At 44.2% G+C, this 12,791-nt stretch overlaps 1 protein-coding gene across 4 annotated transcripts in view; it reads right to left on the bottom strand.

Moving 5' to 3' along the window:
* Nucleotides 1–12,791, bottom strand: part of pard3aa (par-3 family cell polarity regulator alpha, a) — a 415,766-nt gene that overhangs the window by 208,727 nt on the left and 194,248 nt on the right. For all 4 annotated transcript variants that reach the window (XM_050056584.1, XM_050056585.1, XM_050056586.1 and 1 more), the window contains 3 exons: nt 9,798–9,923; nt 7,036–7,263; nt 5,768–5,955 (listed from right to left, as the gene is read on the bottom strand). In XM_050056584.1, the coding sequence (XP_049912541.1) occupies nt 5,768–5,955; nt 7,036–7,263; nt 9,798–9,923 (542 nt within the window). The remainder of the gene's footprint in view (nt 1–5,767; nt 5,956–7,035; nt 7,264–9,797; nt 9,924–12,791) is intronic.

The raw sequence follows: 12,791 nt of genomic DNA, 5'->3' as shown, positions 1-12,791 counted from the left end.
GCCACACTACCATCAGCTCCACTGCTAGTTGGTCTGTAACCGGTGATGGTCCTCATACCACTCCAGACCTCGCTCATGTTATTCAGCTGGAGTTTCCTCTCCAGCTTCCTCCTGTAGCCGTCCTTAGCCTCATTGATCTTTGCATCTTTGATCTTTGTCTTGTAATGGTCAGAAAAACCCTGCTATTTATTCTGGCATCATGTTGGCTAAAATGTTGATGACATTCTGTATAAACAAATCGTATAACATTTTATCGTATGGTAATTCAATAACATAATTATCATGACAGGCTTAGCTACGTTTAAATCATGTCTGAGTCAAGGCAATCTTATTTGATATATAGACAGTCTGAAGTCTGCAAAGCACAGAAAGCTGTGCTCATTTTGTGTTCATTATTTTCTTACTGATGTATCATTGAGCAAGAGCTGCATTCCTTTTTGAAGTGCAGTGAGTGGTAAGACTAAATTCAACAGCTACACCTGAGAAAACACTTGAGCTATCAGCTGTGCAAAGATATTTGCTTTAGGTTTTAAGACTGACCTTTAAGGTTCATCAAATGAATATGAATTGCTAGTCTGGAGAGAGTAGGCAAATACAATAACGGATAAATACGAGGATCTCAGGCCTGACCTTTTCTGCTGACCGGACCTGAATTTGTCAAATAAAAGCAAGTAATGGTTCCAAATGTCAGCTAAGGAACGAACAAAACCAAATAAATTGTATTTGTCGGGTTATTCTTTGACAGCATATTTTAAAATTCAATAACCCTGCTACATAATGCTATTAGATGAGTCATTAACAACAGCGTTCAGAAAGATACATTCCACCATGCATAACCTAGCCGCTGGCGTTTCTAGCAGTCAAGTGGGAAAGACGCGTTATGTGGTTTCAGTGGAGGCTTTTCTGAGGGTAACAACAGTGATTAGTATTCATGTCAAAGTAGCTGCTCATTTCACAGAGCTGTCAACACCTCTGATGGTTCATCATGACCTACTTTCCCCAGTATGTCTCTCTAGCAGTCTGACAAACTCTCTGTCGTCTCACTGACAGTGATGGTGCTGATGAAGAAGGAACACAAAGAGTGAGCAGCGTGCGTGACAACTTTTCTTGTGGCTTCTGCACACACACAAACAAACTTGCGGGAAGGTGATGAAGAGGTTGCTCGTAAAGTCAAAAAGTTGAGCTGCTGAGGATAATGACGTGCTGTGATCTCCCATCAATGCAGCATGATAACTAAGCAGACAGAAATAGCTGCTATCATTTATGTTGAATGTTAAATCTGCGGAGTTCGTCGCCGCGAGTGTCAAACTTTTAATACAAGGTCACGTAGCTGCCATGGCAATCAGTTCCCGACTCAGTGCAGCAGATATACTCAAAATTAACTTTACAGACAGATTTTATTTCTAACACAGAGTCCTAAATAAAGTTTTGCCGATCATTACCCCATCACCAGCACTACTGTACCTCCGTCCTTCAGTTTCAGATCCGGATAAGCCGCACATCATGGTGCTACTTTCAAATCCTCTCCATCTCTGTCTTTGTTCCCCTTCCAACTGTGACCCCCCTCCCTTGCTGGTGCCTTCCCTCTCCCCTGGCCTGCACACAGCCTAATGAGCAGAATCAAACTCCTGCCCATTGTAAGATCTCGTCATTAACGGTCTCCAATCAGGCAATTAGGAGAATGCATCTCTAATAGGCCTGCAGTAATTAACCACTGACGTCTTTATTTTGGGTAATAGAAGACCAGGATAAAAGTAATTGTATCCTTTCTGGATTAGTTGGAATCCTGGCTCCAATAAGCCAATTAAACAGCAAACATGAGGAGAGGCTGAGGCACATTAGAATGACTTAATGGGTTGCGTATGTCCTTTTCGACTGCAGTATTTGATTAAGGCACTCTTGTTAATTTGCCAAGCGAGATCTGCTCCCGCCACTTGGAACTCAGGCCCACTTAGTCCGAATCACAACAATTACAAGGAGACAACAACAAAACTGCTGAAGCCTTTCTAAAAGTACATTAGTAGTGATAAAGTCTGATGGTAATCAAATGGAACTGTCAAAGTGGATTTCGGGGGCACGCTTGCCTCGACTCTGTCGGGTTTTAGTGCTCAGTTAAATTTCCAGTTCAACAACATTTGGACAATAATTCATCTCCATTTAGAGAACATGAATGGCTTGAAGTTTACAAGCGAGGCGCATCCATTCCGGTAAGCCCCATTTAAATCATGAGCAATAATCTCAAAAACCATTTCTGTCACTTGGGCCAGAGCATACTTTTGAGAGTTATGACTGCTGTTGAATTAGACCATGAAGTGGCTAGTGAAAATAAACTACACTACTGGCATCAGTCTCTGGAGCTGCTGGAGCTCCACCAGCATCGCCCCAGTGTGGTTTCACGAAAATGAGAGGCTTGTGTATAGAAAAAAGGAGAGGAACTTTATCACATTATAAACAAATAAATATAACTCGCACTGCAGCCCCACACAGTATAAGAACTCTGAGACTCTGCTGGCAGCGCTCGGGGACCTTCGCCAAACATATTAGAGCAGCTTGTGACTACATTCCCCCTGAGCACAGTGCATTTAGCCTGCGCTGCTGCCCTCGCTCGCCATACTATTCCCTGAAGCTCGCTGCTGCGGCCTCGGTGCCAGCTTTTGACTTAACATCTGCTCCCTAAAACAGAAAAAAAGGAGCAAAGAGAGGAGAGACAACGAGAAGGCGAGTCACATCAGCGTTGGCTCATTTTACAAGCAACTGCTCATCAGTTCACATGAAGATAGTGAAGCGATGAAAGTGAGATGGAGTCTGGCAGTAAAGCCACCACAATGGTTGGCTAAGATATACAGCTGCTCCAGTATCAAAGACCTGTCCAAGTCCACAAACAAACCAACGTCAGCTGGAAGCAGACTGATTGCTGAATGTTAATATTTCAACCACAAGAGCATGGTGATGTTGCCTGAGTGCATCAAACCGCAACCTCTGTTTTCAAGAAGCGGGTGATCTGTGTTTGCTTTGGCCTGCTCACTCCAACAATGCCAAAGGCAGGCGGAGATTCTTGAATATTTCCTGAGAGATTTAAGGTCGTCTCCCTCAACCTACTTACTCTGGAGAAAATCAATGCACACATGTGATGAGACCGCCTTTGTGTACTAGCCTTTTGTTTATATTCAAGAATCCTATGGACTTTGTTTTGGAGGTTCCTGTTTGTGTTCCTTGTTTCATGTTTAATCTGTTTCCTGTTTTATTTTGTAGATTCTCTCCTCATGTGTCGTGTCTGGTTTTACTTCCTGTCTTCATGTGTTTTCCCGCCTGTTTTCTGTCACACCTGTCTCGTTAGTCCCTCCATGTTCCAAGAGTCTTTCCTTCACACCTGTTCTGTATTAGTCTTGTTTGCTCTACCCTAGTGTTCACCCAATACCTGATCTCGCATCCATGTTTCCCTCACTTGTGTCTCTTCCTCATGTCTTAGCTCCACCCTTGTGACACACAGGGAAGAGATGCGAGGATGAGACACGAGGAGAGAAGAAAGGTGAAATTGTGTCCTCAGTGAAATGAGACGTCTTTGCTCTAAAGCGTCTCGTGAAGCGACGTTTATTTGTGATGATGGAGGCTGCTGATTACAGCTGTCAGGAGGTTTTATTAACAGCTATAGAAACTTTTAATGGAGTTGTGTCTGCACACACAGAATGTTTTATATGTATATATATATATACATATATAATGCTAAAGATACAGATTCAGTTCTCAGTAGCAGAGCAGCAGTGTTTTCTCTCTGTCTCTGTCTAACAATCACCTGCACATGAACAACCTGCGTTCTGTATTTATAATCTGTCCTGTGTCCTGCTCAGTCACACAATGTGTTTATATGATTTATTAATTACTAGCATCTGTATTTATTGATATCCTGATTGTGAGTTTATTATTTAATAACCCAGAATATGATCATGGTGCCTTTGAGCACTGGAAATGATTTATTAGGCCAAATGTTTCAGGGAAAATTAAAATTCTGTAACTCATCAACCTGACGCTCAGGAATGATCAGCCTCAGTGTGACTGAATAGAAACGACGGTCGGTGATGTTAAAGTGTTTCCTACTGACGGACAGACTCTGACTTTGATTGTATCCATAATAAAAGTTGATGAGGGAAATAACAGATTGTCAAGATAAAAATTTTCGACATTTTTTTTTTAACTTGATGAATCAGAAAACAAATAAAATATAAAACGTGGCAGTGATACACTTGAGTTTAATCTGTTATCTGTCTTCACTCTGGTATGAAACTCCAGTGATGCTGGGATGTATCATATCAGTGCGATCAGCTGTTCAATCAATAACTGATATCGGTCGGTAAAAGACTTCTACAAAGGCTGCACTCTTGTATCCTCACTTTTCTCCTCTCTGAAAGCCTCCTTTCTCCTGGACTCCTCCGAGCGCAGCCAACAAATTGAGACGTCTTACAAGATGCCGAGTCTCAACTGAATTCCGGGTCAAGTGATCGAGGATAGAGGACAGAGGAGTCGAGGAGGGATATTGGGATGAAACCTCAGTGTTCCCCTCCACACCCTTGTTGTTAGCCAATCCCAATTTCCCTCCTTTTGCCTGTGTCCTCCTACTCCAGCTGTGTCTCATCCTTGTATATATACCTGTGTGTTTCCCTTTGTTCCTGGTCAGTTTGACCTTGGTTCATCCCTGCGTTCACTCCAGTGCTCCCCCCTGTGCTCTTGGTGTCGTTCCCTGCTCTGTTTCCTGTCTGTGATCTTGTGTTTGGATTTTTTACCGGAGTTCACCTGCTTGCTCTGGATGTTTTTATTAGCTGCATTAAAGCTCGCTTTTTGTTAAAACTTCATTTGGGTCCCTGAACTGTTCACAACATGTCCTTTGTCTCAATGAGGAGTAAAGACGGTTGACATAGTGGAACATAGGTGAACAAGGCAGGAGTAGAAAGAGAGACAGGTGTTATTTGCATCTGCTCTCCCTTTGACGGATGAATGATTTTATGGTGTGATGATCAAAATATTATAACTGTATGTTTGTGCGTTAAAAAGACCTCTAAGTGCAGTAGAATGCAGAACGCTGCTGGTTCTGGCTTTCACAGAGTCTACCAGCCTGCTAAATAGAACCTGCACACTTTGCAATATAATCTGTTACACAGAACGCCTCTACGACGCTCTGATGATAGTGGATGTAATTTGTCAATGAACGCAGTGACAGAAATGGTGGCAGAAGACGTTCATATTTTCTCATGGCTGTAAAACAAACTCAAACCACTCTCAGTCTGTCCGGGCCCCATTTTAAGGGAGACAACGGCTGGTTTAAGTTGAATAATTAAAACATTCTCAGCCAGTCACATCACTGGTCTCATGGCTCTGAAACAGCTGTGCCAATCACAATGACGCATGATGCCACTCGCTCAGCTAATTGGCTTCTCCAGGAAGTCGTATTGTTGTCTGGATGCTGCACAAACAGACACATGGTGCGCATTTGCTCCACATATTTGGTTTGCTCTTGTTGATAAAACCACCAAAGCGGCAGAGGAGTGACACTGCACTAGAAACAGACGTTGCGTCTGAGACATCTATTTTGACTCAATTCCCACCAAAATATCAACAACTCCTCGGCCTCCTTCCTGTTTGCGCCTCTCCTCCCATGTGTGCTCTGCACTTGGCGCCAAAACACCACACAAATGTGTCAGGAAAACACCAAACGGTTAGCGTGGTTAGATGTTTACCTTCTCATCCACGCATTCATGTGTCTGCTGGTTCTTACCTTTCTTCAGCTGGATGTTGAATCGACGCCCGTTCTTCTTCAGGTAGGAGCTGTTTGATGGGGTTGTGCTTATCCTGCGCTGCAGGGAGGGGGAGGGGGCCGACGAGGTCCTGGAGACCAATGTGTGGGGTAACGTGGTGTACCGTCGGCTTGTCTCTGGGGTGCTTCCTGCCACGGGTCCCTGGTGGCTGCAGAGCAAGAAAATATAAGGTTTGATTTGTTTTTTACCTGCAGAAATAACTTAATGTGGTGGGAAGGAAGCAGAACTTTATTTCCTTTGACATTTCAAGTGAGCGATGTTTTGGTATTTTCTGTATCCTTTTATTTACAACTTGTAGGTCAACAAGAAATTATGTGCGTCAACAACATTCCAACAACAACCCAAACAAGAACAAACTTCTTTATCATGGTATTTTGGTAAAACATAAAGCACCCAAGTGTCAGGACAACTTTTGAAAATAATGATAGTAACCTCTCACGACAACAGACATCTAGGCCTGACCCTGCCTGCTCCACAGATTGATCTGCTGGTGAAAATGCACTCGTCCAGTCAATCATTTATTGGTTGACAAAATGCTTGTGGGGTCAGGGTTGTTATTTAGGGAATAAAATGTATTTTTTTCTCTTAACTTTGAGCTAATAATAAGAGCTGTTTGTATATGACCATTATCTGTGACGTTGCTATGATGTAAAGTATCCCGCACAACAATGATGTCTCAGCAGTAAATGATTGTCTCTGTGACAGATTGGCTCAATGTTGCATCCAGATGACAGATAGAGGATTTATGCATTTATAAAACTGTAATTAAGACTATAAACCTGTAGACAAGGACCTACTTGATGAACACCCACATGTTCAGCTCTCTGGAGTCAGGCCAAAGACATTACAGAAATTAATAGTAAGCACCGGCAGATGAAATGGGCTTTTAACAAGATGATCAGCGATGTGAACTTGAAGGTCTCAGGTAGAAATTATTATGAAACTGCTTTACTTACTTTTATTGTGTAGCTTTTAAACACAGTGAACTTATTAAGGAGAAGTCATTGACTAGTGTAATTAAAACAGAATCACTGCTCAGCTTCATTATAAACAAACATGAACTTTTGTCATTTTTCCAAGCAACTGATTGAAGAGAGGAGCAACTTTCATTTCATGGTGCTGTGTGTCGCACTTTTATCTGGCTTTCAAATTCTGTGCAGGTTGTTTTGACATCTCAACATTAACATGCTTGCTGGATAGGGTAACGCAAGGTAACTGTAAACCCTACTTGTGGTTGAGGCCTGGTGGTAGTCCAGATCTGGACGTGAGCCCCCCAACAAGACTGGACCTGTCCCCCGACTGCTGAGAATCCTGGCTGAAGCGGACTCTGTTAGACTGGGGCGGGCTGAGCTCGTTCTGGACCATCAGCAGCTCGTACTGTCTCTTCATGGCCGCGGGGACCACGTGGAAGAGGATGACTGGGCCGCGCATCGCCTGCTTAAAGATGGTCTGGGCTCTGGAGGTGATACAGAGAGAGTAAGAGAGAGAACGTGGAGGTCACGCAGACAGAAATGAATTAGCTTTAACATGATAAGAGATACAAGTAGAATAATGTACTATCATAGCTTTACAGATAGAGGAGGATAAGGAAGGCTGTGTGGTGCTGTATGTTGAGAGGTGATAGGGAGAGCTGAGGTTAGCATGGCTAATCGCAGGGCTACTCACCATGTAGCAGCAGAGGACAGAAATTACATTATCTATAATTACCAGCATCAAGACAGGAATGAGATAAGGATGGTGGGTCAGTGATGAAACATTACGTAGTGTGCCGGTGAAACATATTGTATGAGGAGTATCTAAGTCTACAGTATGGTGGCCTGTGTGTCTGTGTGTGGACACGAGTTGACTCAACAATCAGAACAGAGATGATGAATCATGCATCAAGGAAGCTTTCCAGACAATGAGGTTCCAAAGTAAGCACATGCACACTTCACACAAAGCAAGAAAAAAAAAAGCCATAACACACACTCATGCTCCTTTCGGGGCCACATAAGCCGAGACAAGAGCTCAACATGATTCCCAGACGCAAGAATTGTTTAGTCTGGTTTGCTGGTGGCACTTAGCATATAGATAGGCTGGCCAGGAGGAGCCATGCTGCAGCATAAGGGGCCCGAGACACAGTGGATTTCTGGATTCCAACAATCCCACCTCCTGTTTCCAGACCCCCATTACTGCGCCAGTAATACCATGCTGATTCTGTCCAAATGACAGCCACTAAGCTGCTTCTGCCACAACAGACAGCACTTCATTCCAGCGGTGTCACAGAGGCAAGGCGCGCACGCCGTACCGGGCCACTTCTGCAGGATTTGGTCCCTCCCATCTTTATTCTTATGGTAATTTCCAAAAATCACTCACATGTGCACACTGAGGAATGATGACTGAGTGATAAGTGTGTGTGTGTGTGCGCAAACGTTCCCACCTGCACATATACAGTGCCATCACTCCAGTAATCAGCCTCCACGCGAGCCTGATTGAATAATAAATTACCCCATCAATGCATCATTACATTCAGTTAGATTAAGCGCCTCAAAATATTTACCCATGCAAAACAATCCAAGGAGATTAGACTATCACTTTAAATTGTCGCTCTGTGCGGCGCACAATCAAGGGCGGGAAAGGAAGTGATGAGAGAGCGAGGGAGGGGAGGGCAGACAGGGAGGAAAGTTTAGCTCCTTCACCTCATTTTCATGCAGAATCACAAACATCATATGCATTTGGATGCCAGTGAGGAGCGTGTGTTTGGCAGAGGCGGGGGTGGGGGGGTGTAAGTGTGGAACGCTACAAAACATCACTCCCTAGTGGATTTGGTTTGTAAGCCTCTTTCACAGTAGAAAAGGCTTGGAAGGAAACCGGGATGTTTACTAATGACAATAGCATCGTTTTGAAAAGGGGAAAAAAAAGATTCCTAAAACCTTAGTGACTTTGTACACAGTCGGATGAACACATTAACATAATGTGGTGAGGTAACCGTGATAGTCTGGAGTTTTCGAAGCTGATGGAGAGCTTTTCTCATCTCTGCCAAAGTTGATAATAACATTTTGGGCATGCCTTGCTTAAAGAAAATACATTTTGACAGCGATAGAGTTGTTCAAGAAAAAATCGAGTAGTCTCTGACTCCACTTCTGAACACAGAGGGAATCCAAACTTGGTTTCTGTCAATCATCCAGCAGGGTGGCTCTGAGCCCAGTGGTTTTAGATGACTATGTCCAGCCCAGTATGACTGTAGGCTGGACCTTCGTTAGCAGGAATCCAGGCTATTTCTTCCTGTGGAGGAGTGGATGATAAGAGAGAGAGCCGAGCAGACCTCCGTACACTGCCTCCAGAATCCTGCCTGGAGGAGAAGCAATCTATTTCTCAGCCTGACACACACACAGGCACACACAAGTGTAGATAAGGAGTTATAGCTGTGTGTGTGTGTCAGCGCATGTGCAAGTATGTGTGTGTGAGAGGGAGATGGGTGGCTTTGGGTAAATGGGCAGAGGAAGTCCCAGGTTTATATCTTCATTCCACTTTAGGAAATGAAGGGGAGCGATGAATCGATAGAAATGAATCGAGAGAAGAGTGTAGGCGGTTTTGGATCAGAGGGCGACACGGTGGTGAAGGACTGCAGGTCACTGAGACCTATTAGAGGAAGGCCAACAAAGTCGGTAATATTTCTGTTTTATTGTGCGGCTGTGTGGGTCTCCCTGAAGTTTGGGCCCCACTTATCAACAGCAACACTATTTACTGTCACCGCACTTAATGTCCAGCACAGTGCTCTCAGTATGAGCTGCATCACTGTGCGGACAGCGCTTCAGGATAACACTGTATGTGTCCCAGCTTTGGAAGCAGTGAAAGAAATTAAAATCAGCATGGCATTCAGCGCACCTGACAATAGCAGCACATGCTGAAATGATCTGAAAAGTTAGTGAGTAGAAACTTTAAAGATCATGATGTACAGAAAAAGATAGATGTTATAGCCATCAATAGAAGGCCGACTATAGAGCTTACTGTTCAAAGCGCAGGTGGCGAATGTCTCCCTGATTAATTTTGACAATGCAGTCGTTCTCCTGGAAGAGACGCTCCTGCTCGGCTTTTCCCCCACGCTCCAGGCGCTTCACCAGCAGGCCATGAGTCCTGGAAATGATCACAAAACATGTTACAGATGAAACATAATTTAGACACATACTGGAGCAATTACACCACACACAGTCATGTATCAATACACTGAACAGCAGGCTGCAAGTTGCAAGCCTTGTCTCCCTCATCCTTACATTTAAAAAGGTCATGACAGCCCATAGGAGACTAGAGAAGAAGGTATGGAGGAGGAGATAGATGTGAATGTAAAGGCAAAATAGCATTTTCATTAAATAAATTTTGTTTTTTTCTTCCACACCAGATTTTGTTTTAAAAGTAACTTATCCCAGTTGTAATGTACTCTGCGTCTGCATGCTGCTGCCACCAAAAGTCAACTTTCCAAACTTTAAGCTTGGATAAAGACCGGCATTTTCCTGCGGCCTGCAGAAGCACTGCATTACTAACTTAATTTTAAGCCTGTGTCCTCTGTCCTCCACTCTGTCTGCCTTTCTGTGGGCAGGTTTGAGAGAATGACAGGGCGGGTTGTCTGAGGTAATCCAGACCAACAGCTAAAAGATCATCTTATGGCTTCAGAGGAAACGCTGCAGTTGCCTTCGCTGCAGCTTAAGACGAGAGCCGGCAGTGCTGTAATAAATACCCAAGGAGTTCCACGGCAGTGCCATCTCAGCAATCCCTTCAAAAAAAAGGCAACCTTTACCTTCAAATACCCCCCCGCACTCCCCCCTCTAAATAAATACATCAGTGAGCTCCTTGGGGCTTTAGTTAGGCCCTGAGGATAACCACATGCAAAGAGATCTGATGCGCGCTCGCACAGCAGAACTACAAACTCCATCCGTCTCTAAGGCGCCAGAAGCCTGAGGTAGCAGGTAGAGTGACTGAGTGCAAACGTTTGGTGTACTTGCATAAACTGACAAAAAGTTTGCAGGCTTACTTTTGGGAAATTAAAATAATGATGAAATGTATCGGAGCCAAAAGTATTCAGAAACCAAACTGAGATCGACAAGATAAAGTAAATTGCACAGCTTATCAGTGGCAAGTGCTTTTCTTCATTCTCAGTCACTTCCTGTCGCTTCACCGGACACATAAACAACAGCACTTTTAAATTGTGACCCTGTTTACCTTGGACATCAAGGGCAGATTTGCACAGCTCTTTAACATTTCAGCTAAACAGGGCTACTCTCAGAACATTGCTCTAATTGGCTGCATAATGTGGACATCCACGCTCTCACCGCAGACTCATCTCAGCTCCTCAATGGGGGTAAATGGCTCGGCATTAAGTTGAAATTAAAGATCACAAAAGGCCCTTCCCTCTTTCTCGGTGTCTGAGCCGGCGTTGCCAGGTCAGCTTAAGTGTGTTGAACAGAGAGTAATTGCGGGCCGTGTGGAAGCGGACATGATTGTGCTTTATCTCCATAAGTGTTGGCAGCTTGAAAACAAAGTATTGCGAATGGAGATTACAGCATGGACACACTCTAATGACTTCTGATCTGGGAGCAGACCACAGACAGTAGATAAAGGAGTTTTGGTTGATCCCTGATCAGTATTCAAAGCAGCAGCAGCAGGGAGGATTGGGGATAAAGCGGCATCTTTTAGAGATTTGAGGAAGATGATGATTTTGTGAAAGCACTATCATTGTGATGACTGTAATGCACTGCCACCCTTTCAATTCCTCCCCATCTCACTGATGGCTTTTTTTTGCAGATACTTATCAGTTACTTGGGGGAAGCAGGAGAGCTAACGCAAAATCTAAATGGTATTCTCACACGCTGTAAGACAGTGAATTAATTAGGTGTCAGATATAAGCACAAGGAGTTCGTAGTTGGAAGATTCTCTGCAGAGTTTGGAGACAAATATACAGCCTGCTACGTCCCACTGTTCCTAAAACACTACATCAGTGTATTGTATTACACTGTACAGCTTTACTCCATCTTGTGGCTGTGCAGCAGTGCTGAGAAACGATTTGAAGGAGGCCACCTGCTCTCATCTACTGCCTTTAATCAAATAATAATCCAATCAGGATCCATTTATGCACGGCAATTATGTCCGCAGTTTGTTTACAATTAAAACTGGTCATGGTATGAGAAGTTCATTAAGCAAAGAATGCATCTGTGGGGGGCGGGAGTGTGAGTGTGTGTATGTGTGTGTGCAGATGTACAGTATATTTCATGTGTGCACAGTGTTCAAGGTGGACCAGCACTGCGGCTCACAAGCTGTTTGCATGTGTGTAAGAGACAGAAAGAGACAGCAAGAGTCTGTGTGTGAACATGTTGCTCGTGCTAAGTCCATACTGTTCACAAACTGCATGGGTGTAAGCTCACATAGTAAAGGTGCAGTTGTGTGTGTGTGAGAGAGACAGAGAGAGGGAGAGAGATACTATATGCTGGGGTGACAGAGTCTCTAAGCTCTCTCCTGCAGCTGTCTCCCCCTCCCGCTTGGATCTAACTTGATGTCAGTACGGCGGAGCAGAATGCGAGCAGCCGACGCTGGAGTGCCTGCAGCTCCTTGTTTGCTGTCTGGTTTTGCCGGCTGTCTGACCCCGTGGCCCTGGTCTAGACACTAATGACAGCCCGCTGAGCCTAATGCCTCCTGTCCGAGCTCACAGCACACAGGAAGGAGCTGGGCCGGGCCATTAGCATCATCCCACTGACCAGACGCTAAGTCTTATCATGTCTGAAGTTAATTGAAGGCTCTGATAGCTATTAGTGCCGACCTTAGCTGATGGAGAAGAGAAGTACTGGTCGTGCAGCATCACTGCTATATCTTTGAAGATGCTGTTTGATTTTGTGGCAACACAGAGGAGCTTAAGGATGACAGACTGGATTTCAACTTTATTTAAGCAGTATAGCTTAGTGCGACTCATCGTAATTCATTACTTTCCTCTTGTGACTCAGGATAACTCAAAGCGTC

This window comes from Epinephelus moara, chromosome 11, assembly GCF_006386435.1.
Source record: "Epinephelus moara isolate mb chromosome 11, YSFRI_EMoa_1.0, whole genome shotgun sequence".
Classification (NCBI taxonomy): Eukaryota; Metazoa; Chordata; class Actinopteri; order Perciformes; family Serranidae; genus Epinephelus; species Epinephelus moara.
Note: the sequence above shows the minus strand (reverse complement) of the source record. Positions and strands in the feature narration are given on the sequence as shown.